Genomic DNA, 20,114 nt, shown 5'->3' with positions numbered 1-20,114 from the left:
AGAGTTCTCTGGTGTATTTCAAAATGGTTCCTTTTCCCTCTCCCTGCTAGAAGCATGAGGGGATTTTTATCCGATAGTTACTGTGGTAACCTGGTCAAGGTCCTGGAGGTAAATATCACAATATTGTGGGAGCTCTCCATGACTGGGACTCCTGGAGTTTTTACCTCTCAGAGTTGTCCGCAGAGCATCTCCAGCAATTCAATTACAGCTCCAGTTTTCCTACCCTGGCACTGCCTCCCATTGTGCTTTCTGCTTGTGAGTCTCTGCTCTAGGAAACCATGACTCCCTGTATTTGCCTGTCTGTTTCTCCAATCTTGGCTGCAGTGGTTTGCCCTGTGTCCTTACCTCTCTTTCAGATCCTAGAAGAGTTCTTGATTTTTCAGTTTGTTCAGCTTTTTGATTGTTATTAGGACAGAGTGGTGATTTCAACCTTCTTATGTGCTTGGCTGGAAATAAGAGCATTTGTTAATTTTTGAAGGTCCTTGCTTACTGTGGGGATCTTAGGTTAAGCTACCCACATTGCAATGGCTCCAAAGTTTCACCTCTTATCTCACTACTGGTATTGCAATTTGCTTCAGGACAAACCACCTTTTGCATTTTATTATTGCCACTATTAGGTTTCAGCTTGATTTTTCTTTTCTGTTCTGTTTTGGTTCTTTGAATTTTTCTCAGTTTTTTCTGAGTCTAAGCAAATCATTAAAAAGCAATTTTACTATATGTTTTCTAGTGTGTATTTTTATTTTAACAGCAGGACCTTTCTGAGAGTATAATCTGCCATGCTGTAGAAGGAAGAACTATTTTCTTTGTGGTCTTTTAAAAATAATGCATGATCTCTTAAATTCCTTGCTATTAGGGAGAAAAATTAATTAAAATAATCTTTCAATTCATATAGAGACTGAAATATATATTTAAGTTGCCTTTCACAGGTTATGTTTCTTTCTTTTATCCTTTTCTGGATAATCTTTATGTATAGGTCCCAGGCTGTTCCTTTCTATTCTACTGTCTTTAAATGGGGAAGTTTTATTTGAAACAGCTAATTTGCTCAAGGATAGCATGGGGAAAGGTTGCTAAATCAGCAACCTTACATACATCGTTTCACAATCAAGCTATCGTGTTCACCTCCTTCAGGACAAGTTTGTCCTCACTTTTTTGTGTCCTCTCTCCCCTTCATGTTGAGCAGGATGTTGGAGTGGCTCACAGTATATATGATTCTGTGTGGTTAATTCAGTATCTTCAACACTGCATACAATAAGTGCTCCATAAATCCTATCATGTGAATGAATGGCTAAATAAATATTCAACTTCCTAATGGACATGTTTATCTGAATATCAGTATAATTAATATGATTAATATGGAATTAATTATCTTTCCCACATAGTGGTTCCTCCTCTTGAATTGCCCATTCATATATATGTAGGATATATATGGATATATATATATACATCCATTTTCTATCATTTCCTCCTCTCCATTCTTAATGTCACTTCCTTAGTGCAGGCCAATACCATTTATTGCTTTATCATTGTTATAGCCCTTATGCTTTTAACCTTGCATCTTGACCATGTGGCCACCACATTGTTGTTAGAGTGATCATTCAAGTTGAAGACTAAGCAAGTCAAAATTGTTAAAAGCCTTACCATGTCTCTGCTTAATGATTAGAACAAAGTAGTGGGAATAGAAATAAATAGAAACTGATTATAAATGACCGTGTAACATGTGCACAGAGAAGCACTTACTGAAATTACCACACAAAAGCAGAATGATTGATTTCTATGCATTACACATCCAGATTATTTCCTTGAAAGGAGGAAAGGGAGCTTATTGTTCTTGTTTGCATTTCACAAGCATTGCTTGTTTCAGGGCTCAGGGAAAGGCAGAGGATACATGCTCAAAAAGAGGGGAAACTTTAAAAAGTTATCAAGGATAACAAATAGAGACTTAATCTCAATAATTTAACTCTAGATAAATATACATGAACAGGTTTATCTTACTGGTTGATTCCTACAGGAGACCGGTGACAGCCCCTGCTATTTTGAGAAAGCTTCTTAGCATTATCAGGGATAATTTAATAGAAAAATTATTCCAAAAGAAACCTAATATAAAAGCTCAACAAACATCAATAACTCATGGGAAAAAGTTAATTATTGAGGACATGCAGCAGAACAACATATATGACTTAACATAATTGTCACAGTCAGCCCTATCTATATTACCTGGGAATGTTGTTTCAATGAATTCTTTAAACTCCTTTAGTTTATCTTCATTCTCGTCAATCTTAATCTTTGCTGTCAGACTGTACGTATTACCAAACTTGTTCTTAAGTTGCTGAGGGCTGCCTAGGCACTTGAACCTCCCCTTTACCATGATGGCCAGCCTTGTACAGAGGGCCTCACATTCTTCCATACTATGGGGACAAAGGAGATATGACTGCAGAGACTCCCTTTCAGATGGCAAATTCTATACTTTAAAACAGAGCTAGGATTATAAGGTAACATTTGCAGTAAGAAAGCTTGGTATTGCAGATGATCACCACTAAGACCATAGAGTCATGCACCACATAATGATGTTTCATTTAACGATGGACTGCATATACAAGAGTGGTCCCATAAGATTAGCACCACATAGCCTAGGTGTGTAGTAGGCTGTACCATCTAGGTTTGTGTAAGTACACTTTATGATGTTCACACAACAGCAAAATTGCCTAAAGATGCATTTCTCAGAAAGTATCCCCAATATTAAGTGACACATGACTATATTTGGGAAGAAGAGATTTTAAAATTCAAAGCAGTTGATTCCTAAATCCACAATAGGAATAGTTCCCTAACTTCCTATCTTCTGTCAATTCAGGATTCCAGAACTCAATTGGAATTGAGCCAAGAATCAGCCTCTACCCATGGTCCCTCCTACATAGCTCATATGCTTAGACAAGTTCACTGACCTATATTCCTGGCTTCAACTAATTCCCTCCTATACTCTTCTAACTCTCATCCAAGCCTCCCAATGGGTCATACCTGTGGGAAGTTATGATGATAGCTTTGCCAGTTTTACACATCCATGTAACTGTGTCCCAGAGCCAGCGCCTGGCTACTGGGTCCATGCCTGTAGATGGCTCATCCAGGAAGACAACTGAGGACTTTCCCATTAGGGCAATAGCAGTATTCAATTTACGTTTGTTTCCTCTACTTTATCATTAAAGAAGGAAAGAGAAAGTGGAGGAGAAAGAAGGGTACATACATCATTAATTCATAGGACAGAATTAGCTCATATAAACAAAATACTTATTTGATATGACTCACAAAGCAGTAGGCCCAAGTCCAGGTGTACATATCAATTCATTTTCATTGAAACGACATTTCTTTTTGTAATTTATTTCAGTGTTATTATTGGTGAAATATTTTTATTTTGGAGAGACAAAGAACCATAGGGAGATAGGGACTAAGGTGCTCTTTGTTGAAATGCAATACAGCTCATGTCTGCAAAAGGTTAACTTCATACAAGTGGGATCTGACTTATTCATGACATCTAAACCCTGATAGGACATTAGGCTATTTTATAGTCATTGCCTCTAGGTGACAGAGGGGTCAGGTTGAGTTTGCAGACATTCATTCTAAACAGTAGAAACACAGGTAGGCAGCTTAATAATTGCAACAGCACAATGTCTTACCTGTATATGTGGACAGACTTGTCAGCGTGGGTTTCCAGGTGCATTGAATGCAAAAAGGTTTCCACATACTTGTAAATTTCTGGCTCAGGGACCCCCCGCAGCCTGGCATACATGATCAGCAATTCTCGACCTGTCATGTGGTTCAGCACGGGGTTAGATTGAGGACAATAGCCAATTCTTGACCTAACCTGAATCAAGAGAGTAATCACAAGCAACAGACCTAAGTCAGTTATTCCATTGAGCATACAGTTAACATGGATGAGATAGAAAACCTGAAGTTTTCTAGCTCATGCTGCTAAGAAGATTTGATACTCATAGAGGTCCCAACAAGGATTATTTCTTTTCCAGTCTAAGGAATCTTTATAGCTGGAACCCACTGTAGTAAAATGGAATACTAACATTCCTAATTGGAATTTTCAACACATACCTATTGTGCACTACTGTGTACCCAAGATAGATTTTTGTTAGATGAAATTGCCTATTCACATATCTTTAGGAAATAGTCATTCTATTAGATCAATTAAAATAATGTGTAGGATTCCCACTTCCAGTAATGGCCAAGTAACTTCTATTTGGCCAACTTTCCCACAGATAACAATTACAAGATATATATATGTGATATCACATATATATATCTTTATATATAAAAAATACAAAAATAAACAAGTTGGACTACATCAAACTAAAAAGCTTCTGCACAGCAAAGGAAACCATCAATAAAATAAAAGGGCAACCTACCGAATGGGAGAAAATATTTGCAAATCATATATCTGATATGGGGTTAATATTTCAAATATATAAAGAACTCATACAACTCAATAGCAAAAAAACTCCAAAACAATCTGATTAAAAAATGGGCAGAGGATAAAAAAAGACAAAATCGTCCCATTTGCAACAACATGGATGGGCCTGGAGCGTATTATGTTAAGTGAAATAAGCCAGAAAGAGAAAGACAAACACTGTATGATCTCACTCATATGTGGAATATAAACCAACACATGGACAGAGAAAACTGGACTGTGGTTACCAGGGGCAGTGGGGGTGGGGGGAGGGGGATGGGGGGTCGGCACAAGGGGTGAAGGGAGTCATATATATGGTGATGGACAAACAAAAATGTACAACCCAAAATTTCACAATGTTAGAAACCATTAAAACATCAATAAAAAAAAAATGGGCAGAGGAAATGAATAGACATTTTTTCCAAAGAAGACATACAGATGGCTAACAGGTACATGAAAAGGTATTCAATATCACTAATCATCAGGGAGATGCAAATCAAAACCACAATGGGATATCACCTCACACCTCTTAGAATGGCTATCATCAAGACAAGAGACAAAGGTGCTGGAGAGGATGTGGTGAGTAGGGAACACTTGTGCACTGTTGGTGGGACTGTAAATTGGTGCAGCCACTATGGAAAACATCGAGAGATTAAAAATAGAACTACCATATGATACTGCTATTCCACTTCTGGGTATTTATCTGGAGGAAATGAAAACACTAACTCAAAAAGATATCTGCACCCCCATGTTCACTGCAGCATTACTTACAATAGCCAAGACATGGAAACAACCTAAGTGTCTGTTGATAAATGAATGGATAAGTAAAATGTGGTATACCTATACAATGGAATATTATTCAATGATAAAAAATAAGGAAATCCTGCCATTTGCAACAATATGGATGGACGTTGAGGGCATTATGCTAAGTGAAGTAAGTCAGACAGAGAAAGACAAATACCATATGATCTCACTTATATGTGGACTTTATTTTTGTTTTAAAATATATTTATTTTTATTTTACATTGTTCAATTTTCTTAATTTTTCTATGAACGTTTTCTCTAGTTTTTCTAAGAGCTGAAATATCATTATCCTTATCTGTTCTTTACAAAGATGGAATAGCCCCTAGGAAACCTTCTAGGACTGGTATTTTATTTTACCTTATTTTATTTTAATTTCATTGAAGAGTAAATCTTTGACAACTTTCTCTATTTATTCTATGGGAATTATGATTGTTTCAGTTTTCTATTCCTTATGAGGTCAATTTTAATAATTTGTATGTAGCTAGAAAATTATCAGTTCCACTAAAGATTTAAATTTTTTTTGCATAAATTTGAATCAAGTACTTTGTGTTTCTTATTATTTCCTTTCGATGCATTTGTGTTCTCTCCTGTTTTTTTTTTTTTATAGATCTATCCATTTCTTTACTTTTACAAAGTTGTAGTTGTTTTAACTTACTTGTTGGTTAGCTGACTTTATATTCTTGCTTATTAATTTATGTACTTGTTGTCTACATTTATATTTTTATTTGCTTTCCTTCCATTCACTTTGGTCTTTTTCTGAGTCAGGTGTTTAAGTTATTCTTTCTTCTTTATTGAAATGAGTATATAAGATTATACATTATTCTTTGAGTAGTGATTTATTGTATCTCATAGTCTCTCACATATAATGCTTTCATTATTTTCTATAAACTCTTGTCATTCTTGATTGAAAGCAAGAGTTATTTAAAGATGATTTTTTTATTTCAAAATGTGAGGGCCTTTTCATATTCTGATTTTATTTCTTGTTTTATTCAATTACAGTAAGAGAATATATATATTTATATTTTGGACATATTGGGTTTTTTAATGTATAGAATAAAAATGGTCCTATTCATAAATGAATTATTTTTGAAGGATGCAGAATTTGATATATATCATCTTTACCATATTGACTATGTTGCTTACATATTCTTTGTCCATATTTATTTTCTATTGACATGATTTGTCTTAGACTAAAAGAATAGAATTACACTTCACGTTTATATGTTTTTCTTCTCATATCTCCTATAATTTCTGCCTTAGGGAGGTTGCTTATGTGTCATTTGGTTAAAAAAATATTCATAACTTTTTAACCTTCATTATAAATGTTACCTTTTAGTATTAGCGCCCATTTTGTCATTTTTGATGCTTTTAGGCTTGAATTCCACCTTGTTTTATACTAAGCCTGAGACTCCTGATTTCTTATTCTTTGCATGTTATTTTCAACATTTCTGAATCACTGTATAAGGAGTGTCTTAAGGTTAGCATGAATTTGGGCTTTATTTGGGATTGCAATTTTAAAATCATTTTAATAATAGGTGATTTGAACCTATTTATATTTATTGATATGACTGGTATTTATTCCCTTTTTAATTTCCTATGATATTTACAAAGGTTTGTTTTGTTCTAATGGGATCTTTTTATAAATATCTATTTATATATCTTCCTATATCTTTGAAATTTATTAAGCCTTGCTTTAATCAACATATGATCAGTTCTAAATAAATATTCCTTGTGTGTATGAAAAAATAGAACCTTTCTTCAGTTGTTGGGTATAATGTTTTATATATTTCTTTAGGTTATGCCTGTTAATTGTTTTGTTCAAATATTCTACAGCATTAGTGATTTTTAACATCCCTGTTCTATCATAGTAAGAGAAAAGTATGTTAAAATTAGCCACTACAATCATGAATTTGTCTTTCTCCTCGAATTCTTCCTCCTTTTTGTACTTTATATATTTTGAGACTATATTCTTAGATATCTAAAATTTTATTTTTCCTGAGGAAGATTCACCCTGAGCTAAGATCTGTTGCCAATCTTCCTCTTTTGTTGCTTGAGGAAGATTAGCCCTGAGCTAACATTTGTGCCAATCTTCCTCTATTTCGTATGTGGGTCGCTGCCATAGCATGGCTGATGAGTGGCCACACCCAGGATCTGAACCCACAAACCCAGGCCGCTGAAGCAGAGTGTGCCGAACTTAACCACTATGCCACAGGGCCGGCCCTCCTAAAATTTTAAACTATGTCTTCCTGATGAAAATTATGCAGTTACACTCTTCTAACTCTAGTAATGGTTTTTGCCTTAAAGTTTTGTCTAATATTATTATAGTTATCCCTGCTCTTTTGGCTAGTATATACACAGTATATCTTTTTCTCTCCATTTACTTTCAAACTTTCCTTATGTTTTTAAATATGCCCATTTTAAAGAGGATATAGTTTAATTTTTTGTTTCTTTATTTTTATCCAAACAGTCAATCTTTGTCCATTAACTGTAACATTGAGTTCACTTATACTGCAAGTCATCACTCATATATGTGAATTTAAATCTTTCAGCTTGATTTATGTATTTTATTTGTCCCACAGTTTGGTTATTCTCTTTTTTCTTGCCTTATTTTGGGTTGATTGAGCATTTTTTATCATTTTATCTTTTGCTTTACTTTTGAAATTTATATACACTATTTCTATCTTTTAGTGGTTACTTTAAAACTTAAAATAGTCTTACTTACCAAAATAAAAAATTAATCACTATATTTTACTCCTAGAATATATAAATAAGAACACTTTAACTTCATTCACTATCTTTGGAACTTAGAACTGGTCATTGTCATGTATTTTAATTTTATTTTATAATTCTTATTAATATTATTACTTTATAGTAATAATTGACATTTACTCATATGTTTACCACCTTTTTCTTCATTTTCATTCCTTCTTTCATTGTAAACCTTTTACCTTGGATCAGTTTTCTTATCCTTGAAGTGTAAATCCTCTAGTATTTCCTTCAGCAAGAGTGTGCTGGTAGTAATAAATCTCATATTTTTTTCACTGAAAAACTTTCTATTTTACCACCATCCACCAACACATTTTGTTAACAGCTCTGTTAAGGTATAATTGACATACGATAGACTGTACATATTTAAATTGTACAACTTGATAACTTTGATAAATATATACAACTGTCAAGATAGTCAGTGTATCCAACACCCCCAAAAGTTTTTGCGTGTCCCTTTGTAATCTCTGCCTCCCACTCCTCCTCACTTCCTACTTCACAGGCAATGACAGATGTACTTTCTGCCACTAATAATTAATTTAATGTATATAGTTTTATTTAAATGGATTCATATAACATCTACACTTTTTATCTGGCTTCTTTCACTTGGTATAATTTTTTTGAGATTCATCCATGTTATTGCAGGTATCAATAGTAAGTCCATTGTATTACTGGGTTGTATTCCATTGCATGAATATACTAAAATTTGTTAATCCATTCACCTGTGAAGGGACGTTTGGATTTTTCCAGTTTAGAGAATATTACAAATAAAACAACTTTTACAGGATATTTTTCCTGGGTATAAAAGTCCAATCTCACTTCTGAATATTGATGCAAACTCCTAAAAAAAAAAAAACTGCATAGAAATCCAGCAGCCTCCTAAAACATAATGCCTTATGAGCCACTGGAGTTTATTCCAGGATGCAATGATGAATTGATATTAGAAAGTTTATATAAATTCATCCTATTAAAATATATATAAGGAGAAAATAGTATGACTGTCTCCAAAGATGGTGAAAAAGAATTTGACAAAATTTAATATCATTCTTATTAAAGACACTCAAAATGACTTGCATTTGCAAGTCCCCCAAGACCACAGAGAACAAAGAGGTGGTTTTAAATAGCCAGTGGCTATTCCCCCTGGGTCAGTACAGAGAGAGTAGGCAAAAACACTCAGCTCCCAGTTTTTCCCTGAAGGGGCTAGACAGTATATCTAATGTCCCAACATTCCTGGCTGCTGCCCAAAGGTTGGGCTTCCAATCACCTTGCATCTAGGAGCTGAGAGGGCAGACAATTAGCAGTCCTTCAGGAGCTTGAATGGGTATGTGCACATTTCCTCTCCCTTCAGGGCACTGATGGAACTTGACACAACCTAATCTCCCAGGAGCCACTAAGAACAAAGATGGCAGTTTGGACAAGCAAAAAGGCTTGATAGACACCCAGAATCTCCAGCCAGGCTGATTGACACGGATCATCTCCTACATGAGAACAGTCTGTCAAAGCTAGGAGAGATGGCTGTTTTATTTAATGTCTAGAAAGCAACACAAAAGAGCCAAGGAAAATGAAGAGACAGAGAAATAAAAGAACAAACAAAAGAACAAGATAAATACTCAGAAACTTTAATGGAATGGAGATAAATGATTCAACCTGACAGAGAATTCAAAATAATGGTCATAAAGATGCTCACCAAGGTCAGGAGAGCAATGCATGAACAAAGTGAGAATTTCAACAAAGGAAGAAAATATAAAAATGTACCTAAGTACTTGTTGACAGATGAATGGATAAAGAAAATGTGGTGTGTGTATAAATATATACACACACAATGGAATATTATTCAGCCTTAAAAAAGGAGATCCTGCCATTTGCATCAACATGGATGAACTTGGGAGACATTATGCTAAATGAAATAAGCCTGACACAGAAAGAGAAAAACCTGCATGATCTCATTTTTTTTTGTGGAAACTAGAAAAGTTGAACACATAGAAGCAGAGTGTTGAATGGTAGTATCAGGAGCTGGGAGGTGGGGGAAAAGAGGGAGATGTTACTTAAAGGGTACAAAGTTGTAGTTATGTAGGATGACTAGGTCTGGAGATATAATATACAGCATGATGATTTTGGTTAATAATACTGTATCGAATACTAGAAATTTGCTAGGAGAGCAGACTTCAGGTCCTTTCATCACAAACAGAGAAAAATGGTAACTGTGAAGAGAAGATATGTTGATTAGTTTGACTGTAGTCATCATTTCACTGTATACATATATAAATCATCATGTTGTACACTTTAAATATATACAATTGTTATTTAAAAAGTTATGCAACTCATAAAAAGAGAAAATTTAAAATTATACTGAAATGCCATTTTTAAAAACCTACCAGACAAGCAAAACTCGAAAAGAGTGATCATATACTCTGTTGTGATCAGTATAGGGAAATAGGCACTCTCAAACACTGCTGGTGTAGTGCAAGTTTATATAACCACATATGGAAAGCAATTTGGCATGGTCCAGAAGATTGTGTATAGTATACTACCTTTTGTGTTCAAATGGAAAATAGATCATTATATTTGGTTGTATATACATAAAAAACTAGAATGATAAGATTGGTTACCTTTTTGTATGGGCTTGGGAAGGAATGAGGCAAAGGTGGTAGGAGAGGGATTGAGACTTGCTATTTTTATGGTTTCTTTATTGAAATATATTTGACATATAACATTGTATAAATTCAAGGTGTACAATATGTTGATTTGATACATTTATATATTTTAATGTGATTAGCATTGTAGTGAGAGCACTTCTATCACATCACCTAATTATCATTTCTTTATGTGGTTGGAATAATTAAGATCTAGACTCTTAGCAAGTTTGATGACCATAATACAACATTGTTGTCAATATTCACTATGTGCATTCCATCTCCAGGACCTATTTGTCTACTAGTTGCAAGTTTGTACCCTTAAAGAACAATTCTCCTATCCCCCACCCCCCGCCCCTGGTAACCACCATTTTACTCTCTGTTTGAGTTTGGCTTTTTTAGATTCCACATGTAAGTGAGATCACGCAGTTTTTGTCTTTTTCGGTCTGACTTATCTCACTTAGCATAATGTCCTCAAGGGCTATCCACATTGTCACAAATGTCAGGACTTCCTTCTTTCTCATGATTGAATAAGATTCCATTGTACATATATATCACATCTTCTTTTTTAAAAATTATTTTATTGTAGTCATATTGGCTTACAACATTGTGTACGCGTCAGGTGTACATCACTATATTTCAGTTTCTGTATAGACTACATCGTGTTCCCTACCAAAAGTCTAGTTGGCATTTATTACGGTACACATGCACCCCTTTACTCCTTTCATCCTCCCTCCCGCTCACCTTACCCTCTGGTAACCAAAGGTAAACAAGCTGTTCTCTGTATCTAGTGCTTGGTTGTTTGTCTTCCACATGTAATTAAAATCATATGGTAACTGGCTTTCTCTATCTGACTTATTTAGCTTAGAATAATACCCTCAAAGTCCATCTATGTTGTGTAAATGGCACGATTTTGTCTTTTTTTATGCCTGAGTAGTATTTCACTGTATATATATATATATATATATATATATATATATATATATATATATATATATATATACATACCACATCTTCTTTATTCTTTATCCATTCCTCTGTTGATGGGCACTAAGATTGTTTCCAAGTCTTGGCTATTGTGCATAATGCTGCAATGAACGTAGGGGTGCATATATCTTTTCAACTTTGTGTTTTCATGTTCTTTGGATAAGTACCCAGAAGTGGAATAGCTAGAATACGTGGTAGTTCTATTTGTAACTTTTTGTGGACTCTCCATGCTGTTTTCCATAGTGGATGCACCATTCCCACCAGCATTGTATGAGAGTTCCCTTTTCTCCACATCCCCTCCAACACTTATTTATTGTCTTTTTAATAATAGCCATTGCCTGAGTAGACATGATATTTGAAAAGATACTGCTAAGACTGATGTCAAACAGTGTACTGCCTATATTTTCTTCTAGGAGTTTCAGGTCTTACATTCAAGTCTTTAATTCATTTTGAGTTCATTTTTGTGTATAGTGTAAGAGAATGGTCTACTTTCATTCTTTTGCACATGGCTGTCCAGTTTTCCCAACACCATTTGTTGAAGAGACTTTCCTTTCTCCATTGTATGTTCTTGGCTCCTCTGTCGAAGATTAGCTCTGTCTGTAGATGTGTGGTTTTATTTCTGGGCTTTCAATTCTGTTCCATTGATTGGTGTGTCTGTTTTTGTGCCAGTAGCATGTTGTTTTGATTACTACAGCTGTGTAGTATATTTTGAATTCAGAGAGTGTGATACCTCCAGCTTTGTTCTCTTTTCTCAGGATTGTTTTGGCTATTCGGGGCTTTTGTTGTTCCATATGAATTTTAGTATTCTCTGTTCTATTTCTGTGAAGAATGTCATTGGAGTTCTGATTGGGATTGCATTGAATCTGTAGATTGTTTTAGGTAATATGGACATTTTAACTATGTTTATTCTTCTAATCCATGAGCATTGAATATTTTTCCATTTCTCAATGTCTTCTTTGATTTCTTTCAATAATGTCTTATAGTTTTCAGTGTATGGGTCTTTCACCCCCTTGGTTAAATTTATTCCTAGATATTTTATTCTTTTTGCTGCGATTGTAAATGGGATTGTATTTTTGACTTCTCTTTCTGCTAGTTTGTTGTTAGTGTATTGAAATGCAGCTGATTTTTCTATATTGATTTTGTACCCTGAAACTTGACTGTATTTGTTGATTATTTCAAATAGTTTTTTGGTGGATTCTTTTTTGCGTGTGTGTGTGAGGAAGATTAGCACTGAGCTAACACCCGATGCCAATCCTCCTCTTTTTTTTTCGGAGGAAGACTGGCCCTGGGCTAGATGTGCCCATCTTCCTCTACTTTCTATGGGACGCCGCCATAGCATGGCTTGACGAGTGGTGCATTGGTGTGTCCCCAGGGTCCAAACTTGCTAACCTCAGGCCGCCAAAGCAGAGCGTGTGCACTTAACTGCTACGCCACTGGGCCGGCCCCAATTTTGGCGGATTCTTTAGGGTTTTCTAAATATAGAATCACATCATCTGCAAATAGTGACAGTTTTACTTCTTCTTTTCTTATTTGGATCTCTTTTATTTCTGTTTCTTGCCTAACTGCTCTGGCTAAAACTTGCAGTACTATGTTGAATAAGAACGGCGAGAGTGGGCATTCTTGCCTTGTTCCTGTTCTTAGAGGAATAGCTTTCAATTTTTCACCATTGAGGATGATATTAGCTGTGGGTTTGTCATATATGGCCTTTATTATGTTGAGGTACTTTCCTTCTATACCCATTTTATTAAGGGTTTTTATCATAAATGGATGTTGGATCTTGTCAAATGCTCTCTCTGCATCTATTGAGATGATCATGTGGTTTTTATTCTTCATTTTGTTAATGTGGTATATCACCTTGATTGATTTGCAGATGTTGAACCATTCCTGCATCCCTGGAATAAATTTCACTTGATCACGGTGTATGATCCTTTTAATGTATTGTTATATTTGATTTGCTAATATTTTGTTGAGGATTTTTGATTCTTCGTTCATCAGTGATTGGCCTGTAATTTTCTGTTTTTTGTGTTGTCCTTGTCTGGTTTTGGTATCTAGGGTAATGTTGGCCTTGTAGAATGAATTAGGAAGTGTCCCATCCTCTTCAATAGTTTGGAATAGTTTGAGAAGGATAGGTTTTAAATTTTCTTTGAATGTTTGGTAGAATTCACTAGGGAAGCCATCTGGTCCTGGATTTTTGGTTTTCGGGAGGTTTTTTATTACTGTTTCAATCTCTTTATTTGTGATTGGTCTATTCAAATTCTCTATTTCTTCTTGATTCAGTTTTGGGAGGTTGTATGGTTCTAAGAATTTATCCATTTCTTCTATGTTATCAAATTTTTTATCATATAGTTTTTCATTGTATTCTCTTATAATCCTTTGTATATCTATGGTATCCATTACAATTTCTCCTCTTCCATTTCTGATTTTATTTATTTGAGCCTTCTCTCTTATTTTCTTAGTGAGTTTGGCTAAGGGTTTGTCAATTTTGTTTATATTCTCAAAGAACTACCTCTTAGTTTCATCAATCCTTTCTATTATTTTTTAGTGTCTATTTATTTCTGCTCTGATTTTTATTATTTCCCTCCTTCTGCTGACTTTGGGCTTTGTTTGTTCTTCTTTTTCTAGTTCTTTTAGGTGTAGTTTAAAATTACTTATTGGAGATTTTTCTTGTTTTATGAGGTAGGCCTGTATTGCTATAAATTTCCCTCTTCGTACTGCTTTTGCGGCATCCCATAAGACTTGGTATGTTGTGTTTTCATTTTCATTTGTCTCCATGTATTTTTTGATTTCTCCTTTGATTTCTTCACTGATCCAATGGCTGTTCAGTAGCATGTTGTTTAGTTTCCACATATTTGTGACTTTCCCAGTTTTTCTTGTAATTGATTTCTAGTTTCACACCATTGTGATTGGAAAAGATGCTTGATATGATTTCAATCTTCTTAAATTTATTGAGGCCTGCTTTGTTTCCCAATATATGGTCTATCTTTGGGAATGTTCTATGTGCACTTGAGAAGAATGTGTTCTGCTATTTTTGGATGGAATGTACTATGTATATCTATTAAGTCCATCTGGTCTAGTATATTATTATTATTATTATTTTTTGTGAAGAGATCAGCCCTGTGCTAACATCTGCCAATCCTCCTCTTTTTTTGCCAAGGAAGACTGGCGCTGGGCTAACATCCGTGCCCACCCTCCTCCACTTTATATTGGGCATTGCCACAGCATGGCTTGCCAAGCAGTGCGTCGGTGTGCGCCCAGGATCTGAACCAGAGAACCCCGGGCCGCCGCAGTGGAGAGCACGCACTTAACCGCTTATGCTACCGGGCTGGCCCCTGGTCTAGTGTATTATTAAGGCCACTGTTTCCTTGTTGACTTTCTGTCTGGATGATCTATCCATTGACGTATGTGCGGTGTTAAGGTCCCCTACAATTATCATGTGGCTGTCAATTTCTCCCTTTAGGTCTGTTAATAGTTGCTTTATATACTTTGGTGTTCCTGTGTTAGGTGCATAAATATTAATAAGTGTTATGTATTCTTGGTGGAATGTCCCTTTTATCATTATATAATGCCCATGTATGTCTCTACTTATCTTTTTTTATCTTGAAGTCTGTTTTGTCTGATATAAGGACAGCTAAACTGGCTTCCTTTTGCTTGCCATTTGCTTGGAGTAGCATTTTCCATCCCTTCACTCTGAGCCTATGTTTGTCTTCAGAGCTGAGATGTTTTTCCTGAAGCCATTGTATTGTTGGGTGTTGTTTTTTAATCCATCCAGCCACTCTGTGTTTTTGATTGGTGAATTCGATCCATTTACATTATGTATCAATGATACATAGAGAGATCACTGATATATTAGGGCTTAATACTGCCATTTTATCTTTTGTTTTCTGGTGGTTCTATATTCCCACTGTTTCTTTTTCCTTGTATTTCCATCTGCCATTTCAGTTTTTAGTTTTCTGTGATGTTTTTTCTCTATTTTCTTTTTATTTATGCTTTGTGACTGCTCTGATTTTTTGTTTTGTGGTAACTGAGGTTTGTATAAAAGGTCTCATAGAGGATATAGTCTTTTTTCTGATAGCCTCTTATTTCCATTAGCCTATGCATCCTTTCCTATTCCCCTTCTAAGTTTTTGTTGTCACAAATTCTTCTTGTTTGTGTTGTGAGTTTGTGAGCTAATGATATTGGTTATAGTTATTTTTGATGCTTTCTTTCCCTTTATCTTTTATGTTATAATTGTTTACTAATCTATTCTGATATAGAGCTGCAATTTTCTGATTCCATCTATTTACCTCCTTGCTCAAGGTTTTGCAAACTTTTGCTTTTTAGTTTCAGACAGGAGGGCTCCTTGCAATGTTTCTTGTAGGGCAGGTCTGGTGGCAATGAACTCCCCCTGCTTTTGTTTGTCTGGGAAAGCTTTTATTTCTCCGTCATATCTGAAGGATAATTTCACTGGATAGAGTATTCTTGGCTGATAATTTTTGTCTTTCAGTATTTTGTATATATCATTCCACTCTCTGCTAGCCTGAAGGGTTTCTGCTGAGAAATCTGCAGAATGGGGGTTTCTTTGTAGGTTATTTTATTCTCTCTTGCTGCCCTTAATATTTTTTCTTTGTCATTGACTTTTGACAGTTTTAATATTATATTCCTCGGAGAAGGTCTTTTTGCATTGAGATAATTAGGAGTTTTATTAGCTTCCTGTACTTGCATGTCCAGTTCTTTGCCCAGGTTTTGGAAGTTCTCAGCTATTATTTCTTTGAATAAGCTCTCTGCTCCTTGCTCCCTCTCTTCTCCTTCTGGGATACCTATAATCCTTATATTACTTTCCCTAATGGAGTCAGATATTTCTCAAAGAATTTCTTCATTTTTAAAAAATCTTAGTTCCCTCCTCTCCACTTGACTCATTTGTAGGTTTCTATGCTTGACCTCACTAATTATGTCCTCCATATAGTCTGCTGTATTTTTAATGCTGTCTACACTATTTTTCATATCATTTATTGTGTTCTTTATATTCAGAATTTCTGTTTTTTTTAAAAATAGTTTCAATCTCTTTGGTAAAGTACTCCTTCTCTTCATTAATTTTATTCCTGAGCTCATTGAACTGTCCTTCTGAGTTTTCTTGTAACTCGTTGGTTTCTTTATGACAGCTATTTTGAATTCTCTGTCAGTCAGATTGTAATCTTCCATGACTTCAAGTTTGGTTTCTGGAGAGCTGTCATTCTCCTTTTCTGCTATGTTACTGTAGTTCTTCATGGTGTTTGATGAATTGATCCTCTGCTGGTGCATTTGCGGTAGTAACCACCTTTCTTATTTGGTTACGGCATTGGTTACTTTGGCTCTGTGCTGCTTCTGGTTATATGTGAGAGCCTACACTTTCCACCCTCCACTGCCTCTGCCAGGGGCGTCCTCAGTGCACTCCTTTTGTCACTTGTGCCTCTGAGGTTGCTGGTGCCTTCAATTTAGTCTCAAGTGTTGCCACTGGGGTCATCAGGCTGCAAACAGTTCTATTGCTTCTGGAGTCACTTGATTCTCATGTTCCTCCACTGGCTGTCCACGGGCTTGGATCCTGCTGCCCTGTACTCCACCTGTGCTGCTGCTTCTGGGTTGTCTGGGGTGCTTGTTGCACTGCTGCCAGGGGTACTGGGTTCATGGGTGTCACTGTTGCTGCCAGGGGCCTGGGGACCCAGGGAATTGTACGCAGACCCTGCAGCTGGTGGAGCTGGTGTCAGGGATGCCACCACTGGGGGCTGGGTCACCGGTTCTGCTGTGGTTCCTGAAGCCTCTGGTGGCAGGCTCCACCTGCCACTGCTAGGGGGAGAAGGGGCTAAGCAGGGAGAGGTTTTTGTTGTTTCTTGCTGTACAGCCTCTGGTCTCTAGTGCTAGCTGGTGTGTTTTGAAGACTCAGGTCAGATCGCCCCACCCCAGTTGGGAAAATCCAAGTTTTGTATACTATCCCCACTGTTGGAAAGACCTGGCCACTGCTGGGGGTGGGGATGTGGGTGCACACACTGGATTTCCCGGTAGAAGGGCAGGGAGCAATCCAATCTGCCCTCTCCAGCCCCACTGGGAGCACTCATGGAGTGATCAGGCTATGTACTCTGGGAAACAGGCAGGTAGTAAGTCCACCTACCATCTCCACCCCTGCCAGGACTGCTGGTGGCTGCACAGGCTATGTCTACTGAGATGGGCAGGTAGGAAGCTGGCCTGCCTTCTCCATCCCCACCAGGACCACTTGTGGGTGTGCAGGCTATGTCTCTACCCCCACCTGGACCACTTGAGCAAGCTCTGTCTGTTTTCTTTCAGGCATGTGGGCCAGTGTGGAGATATGTTCCCTAGATTGCTGCTGCTGGGAGAGCACGCCCCCAGTTCCACTGCCTCCCAGGGGTCCAGTCCACGCACATTCAGCTGTATAGATACCTGGATCTCTTATGTGTGCTGCTGTGCTGTGTAGGGAATCCTGTGTTGGTCAGTGGATGTCTGACTGGTTGTAACTTAGAGGGAGAGGCAAAGGGGACAGCTCACTCTGCCATGAAGGTGATGTCACTCTCTCGAGACTTGCTACTTTTATACCTTTCTATATTGTTTGATTTATGGTCCGTTTGAATGAATATCTTCTTTTCTCCTGTTGCTATATATTTTAAACTTCTTTTACTGCTTTTTTCCCCCACTTATGTAAACATGTTCTAGTTGCTAAAAATTACAGTTCTGTCCTTGTCATCTCCTTAAACTCTGGGTGCCATTCTTTTTCCTCTTTTGTTTGACAGCTGCCTTCTAAGTTTGGTCCACACTCATTATTTACTTATCCTTACTTGCTTATTTGTCATCCCACTGCATTCAGGTTTCAATGATGTCCAGTGGACACTATTCAGGCCTATCTTGTCTGACATCTCTGTTTCATTTCCTTCTTGAAATTTTCTCTTATGTGGATTGTGTGATAAAACTTTATCCAGATTTTCCTCCCAATTTACTAATCCTCCCCAATTTCTTCTCCAGTTATTCTCTCTCTCTTAGAAATGTTGATAATCCTCAGGATTTAGCCCTATATTTCTTCTCATTATTACACACACATCCATTTGATTATCTCATCTACTTCCACAGTTTAAATTTCACTTGTACTTTGATGAATCCCAAATTCACATCTCTGTGTCAATTCACTATCACAGGTTCCAACTGTGTATTGGATATTTTTCCATTTGGATGTCTAAAACAGACGTGTAAAACTCAACATATCCTCTTCTGAACACACTTATCTCCTGTATTTACTATCTTGGTGAATGGAACTTTCACCCATTTATTGGCTCAAGATAGAAACTTGGGCAATATCTTAGCTTCCTTTATTTTACTTATAACTCACATCCAAATGGAGCCTAAACTCTGTCAATTCTACTTTCTTAATATCTTTCACAACTCCTTTTTCTAATAATTGTTTTATATCAAACTCGAATTATATCACAGCAGATTAAGTGAAATAACTGTTCTTCCTGTTCTAGATTGACCCATATACAGATATTCATACTCTGTTTCAGCCAGAAAGAATATTTGCCTTTTCCCAAACTCAATATGTTATAATGACTATCACTGTCCCTGGAGTCTGTTACTTTTGAGAAAAGAATATATATATTCTTTGAACATTTATATTCATTGATATGTATATATCAATGCTTCCAGCTTCACTTCCATGTACCCCACCCACTTGCCTGGTTACTTCCTCCCTTGGGGCACTGACTCAGTGATTAGGACCAGAAATACCTTTCTTATATTTTCAGTGATGCTAATGCCATCAATTAACACAACTCCAGAGGTTATGGTCTCCTCTCCAGTCAACATTCTGAATGTAGTGGTTTTTCCGGCTCCATTTAATCCAAGTAATCCAAAGCACTCAGACTCTTTGACTACAAGGGAGATATTTCTTACAGCCTTTACAACTGGACATTTAAAATAAATCTGAGGAAAAAAAACACACAATGTACTAAAGCATTGACTATGGGTCAACCACAACCATAACCTCAGACCCCTGTGGACTGCTACATGTGGACAGTTTCACAAGAGCTCTTCCCCTTTCAGCTCTCTATTTTACCAGAATATACATAGATCCCATAGAACTCCAAGGAATTAGCAATACTCCCAATAAATTCTTGGCAGGGAAGGTGGGCTAATGGGGTAAATCTCTGGGTAATGTCGGTCATTGACTGACTTTACCTTTGTAAGTTCTTTAAGAAGCAGTGGAGAATTCTTCAACTTAGGAAGCAGTGCCAGGATTCTCTTCCTTTCTTTTTCTACATCTTCATTCTCATATTCCTTGATTACTCGGGTGGGCACTATGGCCTATATTTTCAAGACAAGGATCACAGATGTGAATATACTTTAGATATCTGGTTTAAACTGAGTGGTTTTTTGAAAGCTGACCTGGGGGAGTAATCTCAAAGATGTCAGGAAATGCTTGAGTAATTTTTAAGAGCCTTCCTACCAATTTCCTGAACTCTTATGCA

The 20,114-nt window shown here is 36.5% G+C and overlaps 1 protein-coding gene across 1 annotated transcript in view; it reads right to left on the bottom strand.

The window, feature by feature from the left end:
- Window positions 1-20,114, bottom strand: part of LOC131422011 (phospholipid-transporting ATPase ABCA3-like) — a 206,546-nt gene that overhangs the window by 19,319 nt on the left and 167,113 nt on the right. Inside the window, 5 exon segments of the mRNA XM_058568871.1 lie at window positions 2,215-2,405; window positions 3,013-3,183; window positions 3,666-3,853; window positions 19,375-19,569; window positions 19,825-19,950. Of these exon segments, the coding sequence (XP_058424854.1) occupies window positions 2,215-2,405; window positions 3,013-3,183; window positions 3,666-3,853; window positions 19,375-19,569; window positions 19,825-19,950 (871 nt within the window).

The sequence above is a fragment of the Diceros bicornis genome, chromosome 26 (genome assembly GCF_020826845.1).
Source record: "Diceros bicornis minor isolate mBicDic1 chromosome 26, mDicBic1.mat.cur, whole genome shotgun sequence".
NCBI lineage: Eukaryota > Metazoa > Chordata > Mammalia > Perissodactyla > Rhinocerotidae > Diceros > Diceros bicornis.
Note: the sequence above shows the minus strand (reverse complement) of the source record. Positions and strands in the feature narration are given on the sequence as shown.